At 41.2% G+C, this 24,569-nt stretch overlaps 1 protein-coding gene across 3 annotated transcripts in view; it reads left to right on the forward strand.

Moving 5' to 3' along the window:
* lrrc45 (leucine rich repeat containing 45) overlaps window positions 1–21,587 on the forward strand; it is a 47,671-nt gene extending 26,084 nt beyond the window's left edge. For all 3 annotated transcript variants that reach the window (XM_039739396.1, XM_039739397.1, XM_039739395.1), the window contains exons 11-19: window positions 2,745–2,880; window positions 4,478–4,555; window positions 4,652–4,763; window positions 8,369–8,439; window positions 12,822–12,914; window positions 13,024–13,116; window positions 15,617–15,790; window positions 17,329–17,476; window positions 20,010–21,587. In XM_039739396.1, coding sequence (XP_039595330.1) covers window positions 2,745–2,880; window positions 4,478–4,555; window positions 4,652–4,763; window positions 8,369–8,439; window positions 12,822–12,914; window positions 13,024–13,116; window positions 15,617–15,790; window positions 17,329–17,476; window positions 20,010–20,206 — 1,102 coding nt within the window. In that variant the 3' untranslated portion in view covers window positions 20,207–21,587. The remainder of the gene's footprint in view (window positions 1–2,744; window positions 2,881–4,477; window positions 4,556–4,651; window positions 4,764–8,368; window positions 8,440–12,821; window positions 12,915–13,023; window positions 13,117–15,616; window positions 15,791–17,328; window positions 17,477–20,009) is intronic.
* The last annotated feature ends 2,982 nt before the right edge of the window (window positions 21,588–24,569 follow it).

The following is a 24,569-nucleotide window of genomic DNA, read 5'->3' on the forward strand; positions in this document are numbered from 1 at the left end:
TCCCTATACTTTCTGTGGTACTTCTGTACGATATGGAGACCAGCACAGCGTGTATTCTACACATTAAACGTCACCTCCTTTGATTTTTACTCCACACACTGCGTTATGTAGCCTAGCATCACGTTAACCCTATCAATTCCTTATGCATAATGGCTGAGTGTGAGCAGTGGTGAGTCCACTACAACTCCTTTTCCCTCTGCCTTTAGGGGTATTTTCAGGTTTCAGGTCTCGGGTCTCACTGTGTTGTGTGATTATATCTTGTATATTTTCTTCTTTTTTTCATATAATACAGTGTTACATTCACTTACATTAAACTTCCTCTACCATTTATCAATAAGAGAGAACCATGACCATTTGTAACGAGTCTCATGACTCTAGGGTATACAGGTGCTGGTCATAAAATTAGAATATCATGACAAAGTTGATTTATTTCAGTAATTCAATTCAGAAAGTGAAACTTGTATATTAGATTCATTCATTACACACAGACTGATGTATTTCAAATGTTTATTTCTTTTAATTTTGATGATTATAACTGACAACTAATGAAAGTCCCAAATTCAGTATCTCGGAAAATTAGAATATTGTGAAAAGGTTCAATATTGAAGACACCTGGTGCCACACTCTAATCAGCTAATTAACTCAAAACACCTGCAAAAGCCTTTAAATGGTCTCTCAGTCTAGTTCTGTAGGCTACACAATCATGGGGAAGACTGCTGACTTGACAGTTGACCAAAAGACGACCATTGACACCTTGCACAAGGAGGGCAAGACACAAAAGGTCATTGCTAAAGAGGCTGGCTGTTCACAGAGCTCTGTGTCCAAGCACATTAATAGAGAGGTGAAGGGAAGGACAAGATGTGGTAGAAAAAAGTGTACAAGCAATAGGGATAACCGCACCCTGGAGAGGATTGTGAAACAAAACTGTGGGGGAGATTCACAAAGAGTGGACTGCAGCTGGAGTCAGTGCTTCAAGAACCACCATGCACAGACGTATGCAAGACATGGGTTTCAGCTGTCGCATTCCTTGTGTCAAGCCACTCTTGAACAAGAGACAGCGTCAGAAGCGTCTCGCCTGGGCTAAAGACAAAAAGGACTGGACTGCTGCTGAGTTATGTTCTCTGATGAAAGTAAATTTTGCATTTCCTTTGGAAATCAAGGTCCCAGAGTCTGGAGGAAGAGAGGAGAGGCACAGAATCCACGTTGCTTGAGGTCCAGTGTAAAGTTTCCACAGTCAGTGATGGTTTGGGGTGCCATGTCATCTGCTGGTGTTGGTCCATTGTGTTTTCTGAGGTCCAAGGTCAACGCAGCTGTCTACCAGGAAGTTTTAGAGCACTTCATGCTTCCTGCTGCTGATGAACTTTATGGAGATGCAGATTTCATTTTCCAACAGGACCTGGCACCTGCACACAGTGCCAAAGCTACCAGTACCTGGTTTAAGGACCATGGTATCCCTGTTCTTGATTGGCCAGCAAACTCGCCTGACCTTAACCCCATAGAAAATCTATGGGGTATTGTGAAGAGGAAGATGCAATATGCCAGACCCAACAATTCAGAAGAGCTGAAGGCCACTATCAGAGCAACATGGGCTCTCCTAACACCTGAGCAGTGCCACAGACTCATCGACTCCATACCACGCTGCATTGCTGCAGTAATCCAGGCCAAAGGAGCCCCAACTAAATATTGAGTGCTGTACATGCTCATACTTTTCATGTTCATATCTTTCAGTTGGCCAACATTTCTAAAAATCCTTTTTTTGCATTGGTCTTGATTGATATTCTAATTTTCCGAGATACTCAGTTTGGGTCTTTCATTTGTTGTCAGTTATAATCATCAAAATTAAATGAAATAAACTTGAAATACATCAGTCTGTGTGTAATGAATGAATCTAATATACAAGTTTCACTTTTTGAGTGGAATTCCTGAAATAAATCAACTGTGTCATGATATTCTATTTTTATGACCAGCACCTGTATGTCATTCCGCCTAGTGTTGGGTCATCTTCATCTGTCTCTCTACCCATCTCCTGCCTTTTATCCGTACCCTGGACGTGGGGGCAGCAGTCTAAGCAATGATAACCCAGGCATCCCTTTTCCCTGCCACCTCCTCCAACTGTTCCTGGGGGTTACAGAGACGTTCCTGAGAGAGAAATAGCATGTCTTGGGTCTTCCCCGAGGTCTCAGTTTGGAAAGGGAACTGAGGGCCCTGCTCTGGAGTCAGACCTGATGTTCGGGCCTTTACCCATGAAGGAGCAACATAGGTCTGTCCTCCAGTGGGCCCACCACCTGCAGACCTGTAAAGGTATAAGTGTCTGGTGCATTGTGGCCTGGGTTGCAGTTGAAGGCATGGACTTCTCTCTGGCTTCTGAAACTGACCTGGTTTTTAATATCCTGTAATTCAGCAGCAGCCTATTTTACACACATATGCACACTACACTTTGATTTCCTGCGTATTTTATTTTAATTACTAGGCCAGACAGATAGATCGGATGGAATAAAAATGTACAGTATGTGCATCGTAAGGGCTATTAAATACAGTCTGATGCAACCTCTTTAATTCAGTCTTTTCTAATACGTTGGTATAGACATTGTATTTGTTTATGGCCTGTGATGAAATTATTTTCAACTTTTTTTTTTATTCTTTGAAAGCTTTGAGTTAGCCTTGTTAAATCTAGGTTTTGGAGTGTTCTAACACATGGCAAACATGGTTTGGCCTAAATGGAAAAAATATGTTTCCTGTTTCAGGCTGCAGATGACCGAAGCTGCCCTGGCTTTGTCAGAGCAAAAGTCTCATGACCTCGGCGAGATCATCAGCAGAGTAAAACAAGACAAATCGGAACAAAAAGAGCGCCACTCAAGAGAGATGAAAAAAGAACAGGAGGTAAAGGAAGGGGGTGGCTATGGGGTGGTAACAGCTGAAAAAGCAAATAGCGGGCTTACATTTATTCAGCTGGTGTCTTGCGACGCTCCACCTCTCTGTTGACATCAGCTGTGCTTGCCAACTGCACTTTACTTCAGAGCTTCTTTGTTGTGTCTGCTCTTTGGTGCTGCCTCTGAAGAATTGTTCCCTGTCGAGGGGTTGTCTCCTGCCTCATGCCCACTGTCACTTGGGTGGGCTCTGCCCCTGTAATTGGAGTAAGCAGGTTGGTAATTTAAAATCTGGACTACAATGAGAATGTCCACAGTCAGGCTTTTTTGAATACAGAATAAATGTTTTTATATATCTCAACAGGGGCGGCACGGTGGCGCAGTGGTAGCGCTGCTGCCGCGCAGTTAGGAGACCCGGGTTCGCTTCCCGTTCCTCCCTGCGTGGAGTTTGCATGTTCTCCCCGTGTCTGCGTGGGTTTCCTCCGGGCGCTCCGGTTTCCTCCCACATTCCAAAGACATGCAGGTTAGGTGGATTGGCGATTCTGAATTGGCCCTAGTGTGTGCTTGGTGTGTGGGTGTGTTTGTGTGTGTCCTGCGGTGGGTTGGCACCCTGCCCAGGATTGGTTCCTGCCTTGTGCCCTGTGTTGGCTGGGATTGGCTCCAGCAGACCCCCGTGACCCTGTATTCGGATTCAGCGGGTTAGAAGATGGATGGATATATCTCAACACTATAATAATGTTATAATATTGCAGCTGTGAACATTTCCTAATATTCAACAGCAAAAGTGTTATGCTTAAAATAAAAAAACGTTCTAAGACTTGTGAAATGTGTTTTAAAAATTTCCCTTTTTCAGTCCTATTTCAGCCTCTGCCTTGTTTTAGAGTCCCGGTATAGAATACAGATTTGGCCAATTACCAGACTTTTAAAGGTCACATTTGTTCTATTTCTATTTTTATTTTGTGCCCCAAAGGCTTTATATTGTTGGCAGTGTGGCCTAGTGGCCAAGGCTGTTAACCGACTGTTGAAGTTTAGTTTTAGTTTTGCACTTGTAAAATATCTAGGTATTTTATTTACAATACAAAAGTATCATATTTTTCAGGGGGAACTCACTCCCTGAAAGGTGGGCTGTTTTATTTAGTAATTTATTGCTGGTTGACAAACTCATACCTGTAAACAAGCTACAGAGTTAAACATTAAAACTGTAGCAAAAATACAAATATTTCTTATATCATTGTATTCTATTTCTAATATGTCTTTATAAGTGTAAACATCCCACTGCTGTGCTTTTTAGAATCTGCAGAATAAGAAGAGAAAAAAAAAATGATCAGTTAATGAAATGAGATCAATTAAAGGTAAATGAATCACTTGTTGTGAAACTGCTTGGAATAAAAACCTGCAGCCATCTGTGGTCCCCAGGGCTGAATTCGAGGCCCACTGCTGAAAAATGACATTGAATGGCTTCACATCCAGGCAGAGATGTGTGTTAGGACTGCGCCGCGCAAAATAACTGGGAGCACTCGCTGTCGCACATTGTCAGACCTTAAACTGTTGCAGTGAGTGCTTCGCCTGTTTGTTGTTCAGTTGGCGTGTTGACTTGTCTCTTGACTTAGGATTCAATCCTAAGAGAAGGAAAGCTTATGAGAGATCTGCACGTGGCAAATGAGAAGAATCTCCAGCTAAAAAGCAAGGTACGCTTCTGTCTGCAAAGTCTGTTTGTTCGTATATCCCAGAATCTTCATCCACTTGCGATACCAAAGATGATTGTTCTCTGTTGCCTCTGGCAGGTTGATGAATTGGAGCGAAGGTGTAAAAGCCAGCAGGATCAGATCTTTAATCTGAAACAAGAACTGACCAATACTACCAGTGAGCTCAAATTGCGGCTGGCCCAGGCTGAAGGTATGTCATGAAAAGTTAAACAACATCCTGGGATTAAATAGCATTTGCCTTTTCAGAGGTACCATCTGTGGAGTGCGTACATTGTGCTGTTTATTTTACCATGGAGGCGCCTTTTCTTGGCTAACTATGAAGACTATAATATGCAGGGCCCTTCTTCAGGCAAGATGCATCTTGCATATTGTAATCTTTGTAGTTCGCCAATAAACGATGTCATTTTGCTTAACTTCTCACCACATCCATAATGGCTAACGCGGTACAACACCCTCGTACTACATACAGGCACACAAAAGCATTTAAAACATCCAGACATACAGTATATCAACCCCAGCTTTTATTAACATTATAACAGGGACTTGGAAAGAAAATGAAATATTTTGTAATATGTTTACTTTGCATGTTATAAAATCTGCATGAGTGTAAATGTTAGTGTGTACACATGTGGGCCCTGCAAAGGACTATTCAGGGCCGTTTCCTTCATTACATTGGGACCAGAGTGACAGAACACAGGAGTCCACCAGTGAGAATTGGGGTGCCAACTGGGCAACCCTGTTTAATAAGCAGACAAACAAAAGAAAAGAAGTGAGTGGAAGCACAACATAAAAGATGTCTGCTGTAGACCATGGAAAGGATTTCCAGCCAGGAATACACAGGCAGTTGGTTAAGGAGGAATGACACACACACACACACACCAATAGGACATGCCTCTCCTTCCGAGACTTCATGGATCTCCTGCCAGAAGGGGCGAGCCCTGCACTGGGCGCTGTGACCAGGATTTGCAGTCCTCACTAGATGTCGTCGTCTTCTCAAGAGCCGTGGGAGGAGGAGAAAAAAAGCAATAGCAGAAGGCCCCGCTCTCGTCCTGAAGTGCTACTGCTTACCTCAGTTGAGCCAGGATGTGATGCCCAGACACACGTGTGACGGCATCAAGTGCTACCAGGACGGGCTCGAGCCCCGTGACCTTGAATTGCATTAAGTGGGTTTGAGAAACTTAGTTATTTCATAAAAGCCGTTAATCCACAGTGCTATCTGAAATGATGGCGATCTTAGTAAAGCTCTGCCACAAACACCTAAATTTGGCCCACTTAATTGATATTATATTACTTTAGTTGTGTTTGGATTTTTTCAAGTTATAGTTCAACAATAGGTAAGCATGATTCTCCTGCGATATTTGTCAAGAAGAATAACCGTATTTTTATTTTATTTCAGTAACTGGGGAAATTGTTTAAAATGTGTGTTTGGATTTAACCTTTGTTATTTATGCTTATTTATTACTGGTGTAGTAGTTATAACTGCATCCTCCTGGGTGCAGCATTCAGAGTTGAAATCCCATACCCAGTTGTTGTCTTTGTGTAGTTGATTAGGTCGACTTTATTATCCTAGAGGGAAATTGGTCTGCAGCAGTAAAGTACAAAATCTGCAGTCTGACAGCAACAGCAGAAATTTAGGAAAAAAGAGGATGGCTACGGTCTGACAATTTATTTTTCTTTCTTTCCAACCTGTTTATAACACAACTCGGTGACAGGATGGTTTATATTCTTGATGCTGAGGTTGTGAAGCCAATAAATGAAAACAAATGTACCAACAAATTAAAAAAAAAACAAAAAAAAAACACCTATTTAAAACAAAAAAAAAGTGTTATTGTGGTTTTGCCTACTTTAAAACAACAGAGTTTCCTAAGAATGAAGAGTCGTGTCTGCCCCTTCTTACAATTCATTCTGTGTTAAGATCAAGCCCGTTATCATCAACGATTGCCCCTAGATATTTATGGGAGGGGAGCACCTAAGATCTGCGGCCATATCCTTTGTCTTAGAGATGCTTAGCTGTAAAAAAGAACAATCACACCATTGAACAACCTGCTCAACAACAGGTTCATGGCTGGCCTCCTTATCTTGTAGAAGACTCACAATGACAGAGCCATCTGCAGACTTCAGGATACGTCTGTCCTGATGTGAACTCCTGCAGTCATTTGAGTACAAGATAAACCAAAGAGGAGACCCACAGCAGCCTTACGGTGCCCTGATGTATTAAGGCTATCAAAAAAACGGCCATTAGCACTCAAATGTTGTGATCTGTTAGTTAAAAAGACCGGTTGCCATGTTATATTATTGTATTTTGTTTAATGCCAAAAGTCGGGTTACAGTACAATGGTTTACATACAGGTTTTTCTCACTTGGAGCAGCACAGTAGTTTTAGTGGTTGGCATTACTGCTTCACAGGTCCACCATCTTAGGTTCAAATCCTGAACTTGGTCATTGTCCATGTGGTGTCTGCTCTGCCTGTCAGAGATGAGCTCCTGAATGGGACTAACCAGGCTGTAGAATAAACAAGTGATTGTTTTACAGTTGCACATGACTTGCTCAGAGTCAGTCTGTTAGTCCATGGTAGGGACTGAACAGGCAACCAAGGCCTAACCAGTACACCACAATGCATGCCTGCCTGTTTGTTCATAATTTGCCAGGCCTGATATTTTGAAAATATTTGCTGAATCTGTGGTTGTATTTAGGCGCTCAAGAGCACCATAGTAAGCAAAAACAAAAGGAATTTGATGGCAGAAATTACAGGCGTTCATGACCAGTGCTGCTCATCCCCTCCATGATGTATTGATCTGGAGCACATTTAGTGGGGCCGATTCCCCAGGGTGTGCTTCGAGGCAATGCTCGGTCGGTACGTCAATCAGCCTGCACAAGGCCTGCTCCTACGCAGCTATGAAATTGGAACAGGAGCAGCATTTCTTTATATATTATATATTTGAACATTGGAGAATGTTTAAACAAAGCAGAACTATTGACTGTAACTGTAAGAAATTAATCATTTGTTATAAATGATACAGTAAGTAAATAAGCAACACTGAAGATAAAGAAATAATAAAATAAATATTATTATGATATTGTTCTTTATTATGATGTGTTTATAGTTCCGAATCTTGGACTTGTATTATTGTTTGGACTTGGTATTTTACTGCATTGCACTACTGTATATGAATATTACAAGTCATAAAGTAAATGAGGCAGTTGTCATTTTGAGAACTGCTGCTCAGTGTAGTGCTCCTGATTTTTGCAGGCCACCATCAAAATCCTTCTATTTCTATGTATGACAAATACAGTTTTTATGTTTCACATACTGGCTTCATTCACAATCGGAGTGTGCTGGAACTCCTGGTCTTCTGATTATTCCCTCAGTCCTTATGCACAGCCTCCACCACCACCTGGCAAACTGCTCAGTATTTTCCAGTGAAAATGGGCCTGATTTCAAAGTGCATTACTTGAGACTAAGCCTCCATTGTAAGGCTCTTATCCTTAAAATGTCCTGTCAAAATGAGCTTGAACTTGCACAGGGGGCACAAGGAATTACCTTTAAATTGAGGAGTGTCAGAAACACTTCCAGTGTTTTTCAGACCTGAGCTACTGGAACAGGTTTTCCAGCACCTGTTTAACCAGTGCTCAAATAACCTTTACACCCCAAACCCAACACATTAAAGCAAACAAGTCTAACAAAATGCACTCGGGCAACAGCTGCTAGAATCGGACTGTTGGAAAACAGAGCATTTTAAATGTTAGCAGCTTTGTCACGAACAGGTGCTTCTTCACTGTCGTTTTACTTTCTAGAACGTCTGGAAACTGAAAAGAAAAGATCTAAACAAGTGCTGGAGGATTTAGAGCATTTACACCAGAAAGAGGTGAGAACTTGCTTTTTAATTTTTGTTGTTTTACTGACACATAGCAAAGTAGGCCTTAAATGACTTTGGTCCATCTATACTTTATGTGCAGGCATTTGCTTGTCTTTGCAATTTGAGCTTCCTGTGCACTCGGAAAATGTAGGAATTACTGCTGAACCAAGCGGAGGCAGCTGCTCAGATTCAGTGACCAATTTACGACATCACAGTCATCATAAGAACAATAATACCCTGTCATAGGGTGCCCTGTACAGAGGACATGACTTAGGCACAGTGTGATGAAGTCCTTGTGGTCATTTGGATAAAGTGTAAAATGTGTGGCCTTTAGTATCGGGCCTGAACAGAGAGTCCCTGTAAACAATGTGCATCTGAAAGAAAGAGCACCAGGGACAGGCGGGACGCAGTTGTGCCAAGTAGCCACCAGGGTATGCATGTGATTATTATTTTTTTTTTTTCAGACCATGGAAATGATGTTTGGGCAGTGGTGTAAATGGCTGCTTTCTGCCAGATACAGATAAACGTGGAATGATCGGGAGAAGGAATAACTTCCTGGCAGACTTTATGACTGCTTAAAGCTTAGAGAAGGTGAATGGGAGAAAACGCAGTCAGTCTGTCCCCGTCTAGTTATTAGAGAGCTGCTTTTATGCTTTTTACATTTATTTATATGGCACATTTTCATACAAAACATGCAGCTCAGATTCCTTTATTATAAGTTACAAACACATTCTCAATAAATACATCAGTTTTTTTTTATTTTTAATAAATTTGCAAAAACCTCAAGTAAACTTTTTTCACATTGTCATTATGGGGTGTTGTGTGTAGAATTCTGAGGAAAAAATTGAATTTAATCCATTTTGGAATAAGGCTGTGACATAACAAAATGTGGAAAAAGTGATGTGCTGTGAATACTTTCCGGATGCACTGTACATACAGACTTGCACAATAGAAATAAGCACATTTTTAATAGAAATTAGCCTTTTTTTGTCATCATCATGAGTTTAAAACCACCATCATTAGGAGCCTTATAAAATTAGAAACACTTTGTATATCTGCCAGTGCCAGCACCCATCACACTCATCTGTTGTGGGCACAGTACAGGAGCATATCTCGCCGTCTGTGTCCTCTTTAGCCACAATGTTGGCACACGCTTGCTAAATCTTCAAAATATTTCTTTCAAAAACAAAAAATGTTTGTAGCACCTGGGGTGGGGGTTAATGAGAAACTTTTTCAGGACTTTAATTATTTTTCGTCTCTCTTATTTTCCTCAATATTCTTCCAACCGCATTACTAAAATTGCATCTTTCACTGCAGAGTATTAAATCAGGAGTGCAGCTTTCTTCTAGTTCGTGTAAAACTTTGTGTGAGAAAAACCAAGTGAGGCAGCCTGTCGTGGATTGTTGTGAAATTTCCCTCATGAAACTTCACTGTTTGTATTAACTTGATAAAACGTTTATATTGTGAGCTTTGTTTGACTTGGTGGTTTTGCATTTCAATATACTGGATGGCGATATGGCAAATTATTCACTAAATAAGTATGAATGAGAAGTTTTAATTTGGTAGAGACCAGAAAGAGCGAGGAAGCTTTGTATGATCTTCATTGCATTTCTTATTTGAAATGTGTGATATTATAAATGACTTCATCTGTATAATGGAGAATGTTTGGACTTTTTTGGCATTGTTTACTAAGTGTGTATAATAGCTTATATGTTTATGTGCATCAGAACGGTAATGTAGCTGAATGACCACCCCAGAACGTCCAGTGTGTCGGCCTTTCCCAGGATAGGAAGCTGACCCTCCTTCTCCAAAATCTACGCCTTCCCCATCAAGTTTTTGTCTTAAGTAGTTTTGCAGGCTGTGGATAGTGACGGCAGAGTGCAGTTGGCTTTTATGTCTTTAGAAGATTGTTGTTATGATTTACCCCCCCCAATGACACACACACAAACACACACACTGAAGAATTAAAAAAATAAAAAAAAAACACCCTGGTCGTGCTTTGTAAGACACAGTTACTTGTTCAGCTTTTCATGAAGGATGTTTCAAACAATGGGTTTGCACAAGTGTTGCGTTTCTTTCCCCTACAGTACATGTCATGTCTCTTCACAATCTCTGTACAAGAAGGAATGGCAGTCCAACAACTAAGGCCTATTAGCTCCTTTTTCCTTCCATCATTGAAAGAAGCTTTACATGAATGTGTACACATTATTCTGGGTCACTAATTAAACCCTGCTGCCTGTTCTCTTTTGATTTGATTGAGCATGGATTTGATGGCCTCCGGTGTCTACAGACAGGCAAGTAAACTCGGTATTATGAAGCTGAAGTAATTTTCTAAAGACGTACCTCGTGGTTCATATTTTACTATAGGAACATTACAGGAAAGCTGTTTGGATTGATATGCGTTTTAATGAGCTACCCGGCAGTGTGTTTTTTTCTTTTCCTTCCCCCAGAAATTTTCTGATACTTTAAAGTCTGTGATTTCCAGAACCTTTTTGCCTGACGATGGCCGTGGTGGTGGTGGTAGTAGTAGTAGTAGTAGTAGCGGTAGTAGTAGACTGAGCAGGCGCATTTCCTCATAACATTCTACTGATCTTCCAGAGGAATTCCCAGCCAGGTGGTAAATTCTCTGCTACATGTCTAAGTCTATAGTCTCATCCCTTTAGTAGTTACTGGTACAGAGCAGCAGAGTTTCTACCCCATGATCCACCTGAATTAAAAAAACCTTTAACATTTTAAATATTGCTTCCACTTCTGCATTCTTATTATTTCAATTACTTCGATAGACAAAACAATCGACTGGTGCATCACTTTCTTTCTCCAAAGTCTTGGTACCACCACCTCTGCTGCAATCTGCTGGCCTTGTTTCACAATACCCTGTACACTCACTCATTGAACTAGACCGCATAAGTCTTTAAATTTATTTGACCTTCACGCCTTCAACCAAGACATATACTCCTAGCACAATCCAGCATCCTGCCTTAAACATATTCGACGTAGTGCCAAAAATGTTGTTAGAAGCCTTCCTGTAAGTGCAGCGTCTGGGTACACACAATCAGGCCCCTAAGCCACGTATTTTTGCATTACCTCTCACAATATACCATGGGAAATGAAATCGCAGGCCTTCTCCAGGGGCACACATACCTTTATAGACTGAACTGACAAACTCCTGTGATCCCTCAAATAGCCTGGTGTCCCAGTCTGTCATTCACAAGGCACTTTCGTGGCATCACCTACAACACTGAAGAATTGTGTTAACCAAGACATCCTAAAGATTCCTAATGTATTGAACATTTGTAGCTGGTTGTCATTCATACCCGCAGCTTTCATATTGTGTGGCACAGTTCTACCACAACGTTTGTCATAGATACAGAAACAAATGTTTGTAGCAGTGCTTGAGCTGTCTGGCAGGTTCAGGAGATCTTCAAGGTGCTGCTCCAGTTGCTCGAGGATTTTGTGCTCACACTAGCTGACCGATTCGTGGATGACAGTTCACTTACCCTTCTTAAGTTATTTTGCAAAATTCCTGTGAGGCTGCCCAAAGGTGATTCTCCGTGGTCTCTTCAAACTCCTGATATACCAATGCATCTGTCACCTTCCTAATTCATCTTAAACAGTTTTAGAGACCCTTCCTCGATTAATGTATATAAAACCCCCATGTTTAATTTGATAGCTTTTTATCTTCATTTCCTTTCAGCTGCCTACAGTGAAGTTTGTTAAAAGAGTTCATTCATTCAGTCCCCAAGATTAGGAAAAAACATGTCCAGCATTGAGTGGTGTGCTAACCTCCAAAATAATTGTGGTAGACATTCCATGCCATGCTCATTACTGATTTGGATCTGCAGGATCGGTTGAACTCACTTGGCACCAAATGGCGATTCGTTTGATCGCTCGGTACCCCTTTTCACTAAAACGTATAGCATATGTTAAGTTAGTCATCATTGTAAAGTGCCATATCATTTTATATTACAACTATGCTGCAACTATTTTTAAAAGACTTTGTTTTTACGGATGTCTACAATTTAAAGATGAGAGGTTTTAGTCCCATTTTGTGGCTTCTTCTCATGATAGATTCAGCTTCTGCAGACCCTGCAATTGGATTTTATGGGTTAAGAAACTGGATGGATCTTTTGATTAACCTGATAAAACTGATCGAAAGGGTCTGATGTTCTTTCATGCTTTACATTTACTGTTTGGCTGTTTTTCCTTAAACAATTTTGGCAATTAGGTGCAATTTTAATATTTCACTTTTTTTAGGCCACCCAGTTGTACAGACATGAAAAAGAAAAACTGCATATAAAACATTCCATTGAAAACCTGTAGAAATTATTTTTAAATACTGTATATTGTAGTTTTCTGCAAAACTTTAGTTGGCTTCTTTCATTTTTGTACAGGTGGATCACCTAAATCGACATCTGGAAGATAGCGAAAGATCCCTTCAAGAGAGGGTTCTAAAATTGGAAGGCGTTCGAATCCAGCTCGAAGAAGTGAGTGGAGGTTTGGCAAAATGAAAGCCACATGTAAACACTTAAACTGCAATAGTGATGCCTCTGAAGCTCAAAAACTTGTCTTGTTTGTCTCGACGCTTACCAATAGGAGCTTTCTCGAGTCAAAGCACTTTCCGTTACCGAGCGTGCTCAAGCAGAAGAAGAACTTCAGAAAGTGAGGAGCCAGGCTCGAATGGAGGAGGTGAGCTAACATATCCAATACATCATCCCTGCTTAGAAGTGGCCAACTGTAAAGTCATCCCATATGGCACACATTTCCACGTGTTGGATGCAGTAAGAAAATGTAATTCCAAGTAAAATACAAACTTAAGGAAATTAAGGGATACTTTCATGTTCTTTTTGACATTTACACTTGGGTTGTCCCTGGTTAGGTTATTCTTATCGTTTGTTACTGACAAGTCTTTGCTGTTTCCATCAGTAGTCGCACAATCCTTCAATAAAAGATTCTTTAACAACTACTCAAGTCTACCCTCCCCACTCTCCCCATATGCCCCAACTTTGCAATGAAAACGAACTTACACAGTAAAGTATGAAATTACACTTAGCTTGTCATGTTTATTGCTGGTTTACATTAGCGAAAGCAAACAGTTTGAAAAGTTAAAGAAAGCAACAAATCACTTTAGCCAAGGCAGGAATAGACCACCAGCTTGTTCACACAATACAATACAATTTATTTTTGTATAGCCCAAAATCACACAAGAAGTGCCACAATGGGCTTTAACAGGCCCTGCCTCTTGACAGCCCCCCGTCAGCCTTGACTCTCTAAGAAGACAAGAAAAAACTCCCAAAAAAAAAGCCTTGTAGGGGGAAAAAAAAAAAATAGAAGAAACCTTGGGAAAGGCATTTCAAAGAGAGACCCCTTTCTAGGTAGGTTGGGCGTGCAATTGGGTGTCAAAAAGAAGGGGGGTCAATACAATACAATACGATACACAGAACAGAACACAAGTAATCCTCAATAGAGTATAAAAATAAAAATATTACAAGTACAGAGCATAATTTAACAGTAGATGATATCACATAATAAGATTCGGATTTGGATTGTTTTTCCCCAGTTTCTTTTTCCAAGCTAACCCTGGTTGGTGTTCTCACAGGTATGCAGGGGCAGGCTGGCTGGAGGGAACCACGTGCCAAGCCAGTGTGTGCTGCCTCTTTATATAACTTTTTTCAGACCTGCATTATCAAAATGTTCATCCAAATAAAAATACCCACACGTCCAGCTAATCACTCACATTCGTTATAACACACCGTGACTGCATGCTGAAGGAAAAGCAGACAAAACCAAGTATCCGACCTTGTGCTGCTCATTTGAACTGTTTGATTGTTAATGCCGTGTAGGTTTTGGGACACTGCATGCCTACAGTGACTCCAGATTTCACATTATTCACTCAACACAGCTTAGACATTTGAGATGATGATAAAATGGAGGTACTGTCAACTGGTGTGAAGAGTCAAGCACACAGAGTACTGCGTTACAAATGTACGGTGCATGTGAATTGTTTGCTGGTAGTGAAGAGTACACAAGCTCTACCCTAGAGAAATGCAAGTTTGTTTATATAAAATGATTGCAGACCCCCGTGACCCTGTAATTAGGATATTGTGGGTTGGATAATGGATGGATGGATACATTTTTCAAAACAGTCGGCCAGCTGGTTCCTTTTCTTGCAGATTAAGACAATGCAAAGAAAACTTTGACAAAAATCTGTGCAACTAAGGTGTAGTGATGTGGAATCAAAGAGGAATGATACCTCCTCTTTTTTCTTGTTTGAAGTGGTTTCCCATAACTGGAAGACAGAAGAGGTGGTGCATGGGAGAAAAGAGAAAATGTGCACTTCAGACTTTAGCATACTTTTTTTTTTCCCGCCCTTCATGAATTATGGTGGTACAGGATGGGGCATAAAGATCTCCCACATTTTGAAGGATTATAAAAAATGAACGAAGCTATCTTAAAAAAATGAAAATTTGTACATATTCTGAAATGTACATTAAAAAAGTTTTGTTTTAATGGGTTTTAAAAATCATATCATAGCCGCCGTCATTGGCAATACATTGCTGAAGACGTTCTCGGAAGTTCTCCATCACTATCTGGGGCATCTCGGGCGAAATGGTGTTGATTTTCCTGTCTGATCCTTTCCTTCAAATCCTCAAGAGATTGAGGATGATGATTGAAATCTTTTTCCTTTAAGTATCTCCAAAAGAAAAAGTCACATGGGTTTAAATCTGGTGACCGTGCCGGCCACCCCACGTCTCTCCTTGAAGAGATCAAATGCCCAGGGAAGTGAGCTGTGGCCCTGTCCTGCTGAAACCGCACATGTTCTCCCTTAGGTCTGCCATGGTGATTTTTCTTTTCAGTGTGGACCCATTTGCCCGGAGGGTAGAAAGCCATAGCAAAATCTTTTTCCAATCTGGTACAGATGCATTTTGACCAAATGTGATGCATGTACGGAATGCTCTCTGTGTCACAATCACAGAACGTTTTTTCTCATAATACACTTGAACAACAAAGCCCCGATGTTCACCGGTCCAACTCGTGATGGGTACTGAAAACGGTAAAGCCTAACCTACCGAATGAGACCTACCCCTGCCTCTGTATCCCCACTTCGTCCTGCACAGTTCTCCCTCGCAATGTGGGAGATCTTTATGCACCACCCTGTATAAGATGACTTTTCTTATTCATTCTGCAGCAACAAAAATCAAGTCACCTTGAGGAGAAGCTGCGCCTCCTAACACAGTCTAGAGACGATTCACAGATTTACTGCACACAGCAAAAACAGACCATTGGCGAACTGCAGGCCAAAAACAACAATCTGTTAGTGGAGATAGAAGGACTGAAACGAAGGCTGGAAGATCTCCTACAGGTAAGATGTCCTGTTGTACTGCGTTACAAGATTAGTCTTAGCCAACGGAGCTCCCTCTGCATCTGTTACCTTTATGGGTGCTTATAGTAAAAGGCACTACACAAAATAAAATACATGTGTTACGTATTAAACAGTCACCTAATATCATTTTTTTTTTTAAATGTAAAATGCGTCATCCTGGACAGCAGTACTCTGTAGTTTTTTATAATTAGACTGCTGAGATTGAGTTCCAAGACTCAACAAGTTCAACTCTTCCAGGGTTTATCTTAGTGGTCAATCATGTACTGTTGTTATGTGAGTGTTTGAAGACAGCAATATCATACAACAGCCTTGGTGTACTCTGATGAATTGTTTTGATCGATAAACATTAATCCAATGGTGCATTAACAGCATTATTTCAGAAGCTGTCTTACCAGCATGCAGTGGCTGAGCTATTGAAGAGTAACTACTGAGCCTTTATGCCAACGTTTATTTTTTAAATTTTGCTTGTGATTTTTCAATTACACTACATAGCAAACTCAGTGCTGTGTTTTGGGGTTTCCTTTGTGAGCCCCTGTGCATTTATGGGTCAAACCTTACATTTTTGATTCATACAACCACTGCTTGGCTTTTGGCTTCCTGAGCTGAACCACGGGTGTCAAACTCCGGTCCTGGTGGGCCACAGTGGCTGCTGGTTTTCATTCTAACCATCTTCTTAATTAATGATGGGTTTTTGTTTCTAATAAATTTCTTTTGCCTTAATTTTAACTAACTTGACTTGCCCCTTTGTTTGCCCTTAATTAGCAGCCAAATAATAGTGAGACACAAAACACATGACCAGCTCACCTGTGCCCATCATGCAATATCTGAAAATAAAGAAAGGTTAAGGTCTCAGTAAGGTTGATCTCTCAGGTCACCTTAGAAAAAAACAGAAAATCAACAGTTTTTGAAATGTCTGCTGGGGCAGAATAAGAGCAGCAACAAGCCATGGAATTAAATAACGAGTTTAATTAACAGCAAGAATCGCCTTCTCATTAAGAAACTGGTTAGAGTTTGAAGCCCCAGTTTAGCTGGTCATCTGTCGGCTCGTTTCACATCTCACTTCTGTTTGGCCGTCATTTAATGAAGAAAAGAATCAATCCAGAGCACAAATCCTTAAAAACAGGGCTATTATAATGAAAGTGAATAGAATTTAATTAGCAGTGAAAACTGGTCACTGATTAGGAAAAGCGTTTCAATGAAAACCTGCAGTCACTGCTGCCCACCAGGACTGGAGTTGGACCACCCTGAGCTGAAGAGTTAAACTGCAGCATCAGGTGGTGTGGGATGAAGTTCTGTTTGCTGTTGTCTGTTACGCACACACTCTCGGGCAAATCTGTTATAAACTGAAAATACGGTGGATATTTGTGTGTTTTGGGAAGAAAGCACGTTCTGATGGTGCCTCGTGCATTATGTGATAACTGGAGTGCCTCAGATATGTTCATCTTCATAGTTTTCCTGTTTAAGCTACAAACTGGGCTGCTTATCTAAGTTGTGAGTTTGTTGTTGTTGTTCCCCAGGACTTGAGCGGAAAGGAGCAAGAGAAAGTGGCTGAGGTGAACAAGGTGCGAGTGGAGCTTCAGGAGCAGATTGGTCACTTGCAGGCAGAGAGGACCGCACAGAGTGGACTGAAGGAGAAGATTGCCTCTTTGGAAAGAGAAATGAAAGGCAAGTACCTTGAATGAATGAATGAGTGAGTGAGTGAATGAATGAGTGATGTGCTAAATGCCATATGCAGATCATCGCCGTTGTATAAGGTCTACAGTATCTCAACCAGTACAGTCCAAAGAAAGACTTGACATGTTTTGGTAAGTTGAAATGGTACAGTGTTCCAGGACAGTAACCGCAAGGAGTGAATGTGAACAGATAAGAAGTTGTAAGGAACCTGCACAGGGTTCTGCTATTTGGTATTTCAACATGTGTGCAATTATAGCTGAAGATCATATAAAATAGACTTATTCGTATTATATTTATTCATATGAGCTGTTGCTTTTAACCAAAGTGACTTTCACATCACAAGCCCCTAGCACAACTGCCTCCATATTTCCACAATGTGACCACTGTTTGGTGAAATGACTCAGCTAGGGTCTTTGTCCAATTAGGGTGAATTATCCAGCAAGTGTTTCCTTTACATTGCAATTCATTAATCCCAAGCATACCTTATAAAAGGTTTAAGGAAATGTATGTAGGACATCAAGTCCACTTCTGTTGTAGTGAGTGCCCATTGACCATCGTCCTGATTGGGTTCTCTTACCGTGTTGTGTCTATAATCCTAGATGAGGTGACCAGATACTCTTGTAGCCAATATGGAATGGTGGGAGTTCAGTTATGATTCATTACATATTCTTGTATATTACTTTATAATGCCAGTATTTAGAATGCAAGCTCTTATCTCTCTCCCACATAAATGCTACACATTTATACGACAACTCCACATGAGTAGAAGGAGGCTCTATGCAGCCATTCAGACCATACACACTGTCACGCTAACCGTGACATCAAGAAAATGAAGCAGACCATCTGTTAAGGTGATACCACTAAGCACATACGCTAAGATGTAACGTCAAAGCCAGTCTCCAGTAATATCTTCACTATAACTTTCAACACTAAAAATGTTCTTTATTAGCTTAACCTCGACTTGTTTCCAAATTTATCTGATGCCTGGATTTTTTACATTTTTTGCAGTGTGTGCACATTGCTAATCCAGGCTGTCTAGATGGTGATTGCACTGGCCTAGGGTTAGCATTATTTCCAGTATGTGAGCTTCACATCATAGAACATCAGATAAGTCAGATCTTGTCAGTTTTGAATAGAACCAAAAGTTAATTCAAGATAAAGTGCAGTGTGCTTAGCAAGGCACTATGTGCATGCAGACTGCAGGGTCTGTCTAAGATAGAGCAGTCGGAAATGAATTGCCTCGAAAATACAGGACTAAGATTGCTTTAAAGGCAAGTTGGCATACCAACATACAGAGGATTGTCTCTGAAAATACAGAATGCTGGGTCATCCTACTCCTAAACGTGGTGTGATGATGTGATGTGACTCCCCTTTTAGATCCAGCAGCCATTTGTGTTTTTAGCGATTTTGTTTCTTTTGCCGATCTCCTATGCATTAGTTTTACATCTTTCAAATGCAGTGTGGCATAGTGGTAAGGGCTTTGGATTTTGCCCTTCAAACCCTGAGGTTGTGGGTTCAAATCCCGCTACTGACACTGTGTGACCCTGAGCAAGTCACTTCACCTGCCTGGGCTCCAATTGGAAAATCAAAAGTAATGTAACTAGTTGTGTATTAAATGTTCAGTCACCTTGGGTAAAGGCATCAGCCAAGTAATAATAACGTAATAATCTCATTTTTAAGGTTCCCAGATTCGATGTGACCTCTACTACAGGACACTAGGGTCTTTGGGAACCAGTTAGGATGGAAGCAAGCTTGGGTGTGGTGTTTGGTTGAGTGGCTTATAATGATTCATACCTGTGAGCAGGAGTTGGAATGCCCACCCGTATCTTTCACCCATGTTAACTTTATCTCCAGTCAACAATCCAGGATAAATAAGCCCTGCCAAGACCGTTATTAACACACTGTAGACAATGAATTGTGCACATGCACCAACAGTGATGGCAGAAAAGCACAAAAGATGTAATCCATTAATCGCCACATGTACAATTTTACATCAAAACCAGTCAGCACTGACCACTGTATTGTAATTTTATAGAAACAGAATTTTAAAATGTTCTTCCTTGACCATATTCTGTGTGAGGGCTTTATTTTTTCTGTGAAGCGAGCGATCTTTCATTGCGTGTAAGCTTTGCCAGTGTGCTTGCACATGCATTGATGCGGGCAAGACCTGCACAATGTCCTGGCATCTGTTTGGTCAAGAACTGATGTGATTGGGGACTAAAAGTAATTTGATGATGTACAGCTGGCACAAGGATGTATGAAAAATGTGCACAGTGCAGTGATGTGTACGGTTAATTACTACAGAAGAAACGTTGGCACTCCTGAGACACGGGGCAAGTAAGTGATCTTTGGACTGTCATGGGAAAGCGGAATGACGGTTGACCATCTCTGATCCCTTCTGTTCGTTATTTCCTTCTTTCTCTCTTTCTCACCTGCTAACACACACCTTGGCCGTATAAATGTGAGAAGAATCGACAATGCGATGATTCAATGTCGTCTTTCTCCTTTTGTTTCATTCATACAGTACAAACCAGTAATCACCGGGAGGCACTGTTGGATAAGGAGAGTGAAATTAACTCTCTTTTGGAAAAGCTAAGACTTAAAGATGCTGAAATCTTGAGGATGAGGGAGGATGAAGCTCAGAGGGCGAGCTTTCTACAGAATGCAATTCTTTCGTATGTACAAGGATCACCTCTGGGCAGCTGTGCCCTGAAAAAATAATATTTTGTACGAATTGTTCAACTTCAAGGGGCATGCAGTATCACAATCGGCACGGTTTTCTTGACTAATTTTTGTATTTCACTCTAGCAATAATGTTTTATGAAATATGAGATATCAATGGATCACTTCAAGAAGAAGTGAAAAGGAAAAATGAGCTACTAAGCATGTTTAAAAGGGGGCCGTTGTAGCTAGTATGCACTACCTGACGTATGTAGCATGACTTGGGTTTTGAAGTGTTTCCAAATTCAGAACCAATCTTTGTCAGATGTAAACCGCCTTCTGCTGTAAAGCAGTGTGATGCACACACAATCGGTGCTAAAACCTTTTCTGGTTGTGGATTTTATTGACCTCCACGTGTGCAGTTGTTTCTTTAATACCACATTAATGCTAAACTTCAAAAATGTCTTGCAAATAATGATGGCCATGTTAACAAAAGTGCCTATTATCTAGGGGTCATGTAAAATATGTTACTGCTTTTCAGTTTGAATTGGCAACCACATAGACCCCCATTCCTAAAAATAAATTGCACATTTTTCCTTTGTTATTCTCTTTGACCATAATGGGGTGCATATTAATGTTTATATATAATTTTTTTTTCTTTTCAAATCAGCACAAGTAACATTTTATTTTAACTACATTAAGCATAATGAAGGAAAAGTTAACTCGACTGAATCTGATGTAGGGTATCAAAACAAGGGAAGGACATTTGGCCCTCCACATATTTGCAAATGGACCCCCAACGGAAGGCCGGTAGGTCCATCGCCTGTTTGGATGGCTTCTTTGTAGGTTGCTGTCATGGAGAGGCGGGTGTGTGTGAGACTTCAGAGTGTTCCCCAGATGCTTGCGTGTGCCTGGGCCGAGATTTTGAAGCCCTGCTAATGTTTTAGGTAATGGCAGCTCCACCTCGTGGCCTCTTAACATGTGGTCTCTCTGCCACAACTACAATCAAGTGAACATTCAAAGGATGATATTTTGTTGTTGTTATTATTATGGGCTAGACCATCATGAGACTCTTCGAGCTCAAGCTCCTCATAATGCCTTTGAAGTAACCAAGTAAAAACAGAGATGGTTTTCTTTTAACAGTTGCTGATGGGCACTTACATTGAAACAATTAGGCAGTTTTAAAAATCATTGTACTCTGATCTTTAATTCCCTTCTCCAATATTACTGTAATCTTTTACAACAAATTAGATATCATGATTTGCTGTTTCATATCTTTTTGTTTTTAATGAAATGATTGGCAAGGTGTGCACGGTGTAAATGCTTGTGATTTACACACTGCAGATTGTGTTATTGCATACATTTTGTACCGTTCTGTATTTGTTTTTTACATTTTATATAAAATGTTTTCTAATTTATCAATAAACAAATTTTAATTACATGTTTTCGCCGTGCCTTTTGTTCTTGTGTTTCCTGTACCGAACTACTTTCTGCTTTCCAGATGTGGAGGATAAGTGCATTGCCTGTGGCCTGTAACAGACCTGTTAACATTTTTCATTTCTTTTTCCTCCATCTAGCCCTCAACTTTCATAAACTGCTGCAGGAACGGTAACTGCAATGACACTACGTAGTTTAGAATGGGACTCGAGTGGCAGGTACACTAGCAGTGTTAACGACGGTGACAGCAGGCCGCTGTGTACCCCAGTACTGTGTTCTGACCTGCGGAGAAAGTTACTGGAAGTCCAGGCCACTGGGGACAATGGGACATGTGCCTTAGGGTCCCCATGCTGTTAAGTGCTAGTGACTGGACCTACTGGCTAACCAGTATTTCCCCGTTCTCCATTAGGAGGCAGTGTGGTGTGGTGGTTAAGGCTTTGGACTTCAAGCCCTGAAGCTGTGTGACTCTGAGCAAGTCACTTCACCTGCCTGTGCTCCAGGTGGAAAAACACAAGAAATGTCAAATGGAGTAATAATTGTGTGGTTCAGTGTCAGGGGGACTGGAGCTCTGACAGGATGACGTGTTCCTTCGCCCTTTCCTGACCCAGAAGGTTGTGGCTATGCTTCCTCTGTAAGTAGTTCCATGTCGAGACTTAAAGGCCCACCTGACCACACTGCAGTCAAACCTTAGAGAGCTTGGCAAGTATGTACAAGGTTGGAGTAGAAATTGAAAATGTCTAGACATGTAAAACTATTATTATTATTATCTGTTGTTACTGAACCTGCTTGATGGTCACAGGGAAAAGGCACAAGACAGGAGTCAGCCCAGGATGGGACGACCATTTTATTTTTTTAAAAACATTTCAGAAAATGTGGGAAAACACAAATAGTTTCAGATTATTTGGTAGTTGCCACCTTTGGCAACTCATTACTGTGGTGTGTTTCTCTCCTTTATGTCACCGGGTGTATTCTTCTGATTTTTTTGGCCATATGGCAGCACATTGTTTGTTTTTTACCTTGTCTGCCCATTGTCTCTGTGGAGTCTGCACATTCCCTCCACACCTCTTTAACTTTCCTCCACATATCATTGTCACCTCCTACATCCCACAGACATGTTTGTTAGGTTAATCGGCGACACTGTCTTTCACCCATGTAAGTGATGGTGTCCTCGCTTTACTCCTTACTTGTGCCCAGTGCTGCTGAAACGTTGGCTCCCTGTAACTCGGTACTGCAAACATCAGGCTGGAGGAATGGACTGGAGGTCTCATTTGTGATGCCTTTGTTCCTGATCATTTAGCCAGTACATACGTACGTATTAATAACCCATCCATCCGTGTTTTAAGGCCGTGTGATATTAGACAGCTTTTTCAGTGAGTTTCAGATGTCCGCTTCATTTACATAATCCTGGAGAGTCGGCCATGCACCCCGTGCAGGCCAGTCGTATGGCGTGACATCGCCAGTGACTACTCCAACTACTCCATGACTCGCCCTTCGGGCTCTCTGTGTGCGCGAGAGCCGACAGCCAATGGATGATAACCCGGGTGGGCAATGCTTATAATGCAGTGATGAGGAATTAGAAAGGCAGATGGGTGTATTGGACCTCAAAGCCAGAATAGAGGCTTGTCTGCCTGATGTCACGTGTTTTACGTGAAATGACAGAATGAGAAAAATAAAAGAAGGGCTGAGATTGCAGCTGAACTTGCCACACCTGTTAACCCTTTGAACACCACATTGGATGTGCCCAGCGGATTTTTAGTTGTCTAAATTGGCTCGGCGATGAGATCCACTGCCTCAGTCACCAAGTCTGACATTCCCTTTGACTAGAAGTCCCGTAATGTGACATTGGCTTTTGCAGTTCAGAGCTGTGCCATATTGTTAAGCCACTTTTCAACTGTAGGAGTGTTGAGCCTTTTCTGTGTTCTGCATTATTTAGTTTGCCTCCCCAGTGCCTTGATTTGCACCTACTGCCATTGTCACGTCTGTCTGTCTGTCTGTCTGTCTGTCTGTCCACATTAAACAGTTCTGTTCTTAGTGGACTGATTTCATTGAAATTTGGCACAGTTACTCTTAATGGAAATTTGCTAAGAAATGTAACATTTTGTTGAGATACCTTGAATAAAGCATGCAGTACAAAGTTTATAAATTCTTACATAAAAAGGCATTGGCTAATTTACCAAATTATTGTTCTTCAAACAGAGAGCTACACAAAGCAGCCTCAAGTACTGATTAAGTCAAGTGTACCCATAGGGCGGTTATTTCATTTTGCGTATTTTTCCCCTTCGTACGTCCACATTAGCAGCGCAGGTGGACTGCAATGTAAATGTTAAGAACACAAATCTGCTAAACGAGGAGACGTTCAGTCCATCCGGCTCGCTTGTTTAGCTGATACTGCAGCTAAGCTGTCCTACTAATGACTGTGTCAGGCAGGTCTTTAAAAGATATGTTTAAACAAAAGAAACTTCACTTGGACCCCCACAGTTAGCAGCTAACACCAGTGTGTCAATTTGTGACAGTCTTCCATCATTCGAGTTGGACTCTGCTGCATACAAAGACAGTTTCCGTCATCACAAGCCCATTTGGAATGTCCGTCCAAGACAAGCTACAGCATTAGAGTATTGGGAACAACGTGTGGGAATGTTTTGAGTTTTTTTTATAACAAAAAAGTTATGTATGGGTTTAATGCCATTTTGTAACCTTTGTGAGGCCAAACAATGAAGAGAAAATGGGGAGCACACTTGCAGTTTCTAAGAAGCGTGGATGGCATCAAAGAAAATTTAAGGGAAAAAAGGTGAATGTTCATTTGGAAAATGGGATCCATCGAGGGTGGCAGTGCCCTCCATGCTTTTTCGAAATCCGCTCTTCCTACGAGCCCTGCCCTGTTGGCCCTATTGCCAAGCACGTAAAACTGGCCTTGTCCCTTTAAAGTGGCTCGGCTTTTTCCGGACGCACGCGCGCTCGCTCGGCTTTTTCCGGACGCTGTCTGGCG

The sequence above is a fragment of the Polypterus senegalus genome, chromosome 17 (genome assembly GCF_016835505.1).
Source record: "Polypterus senegalus isolate Bchr_013 chromosome 17, ASM1683550v1, whole genome shotgun sequence".
NCBI classification, from domain to species: domain Eukaryota; kingdom Metazoa; phylum Chordata; class Cladistia; order Polypteriformes; family Polypteridae; genus Polypterus; species Polypterus senegalus.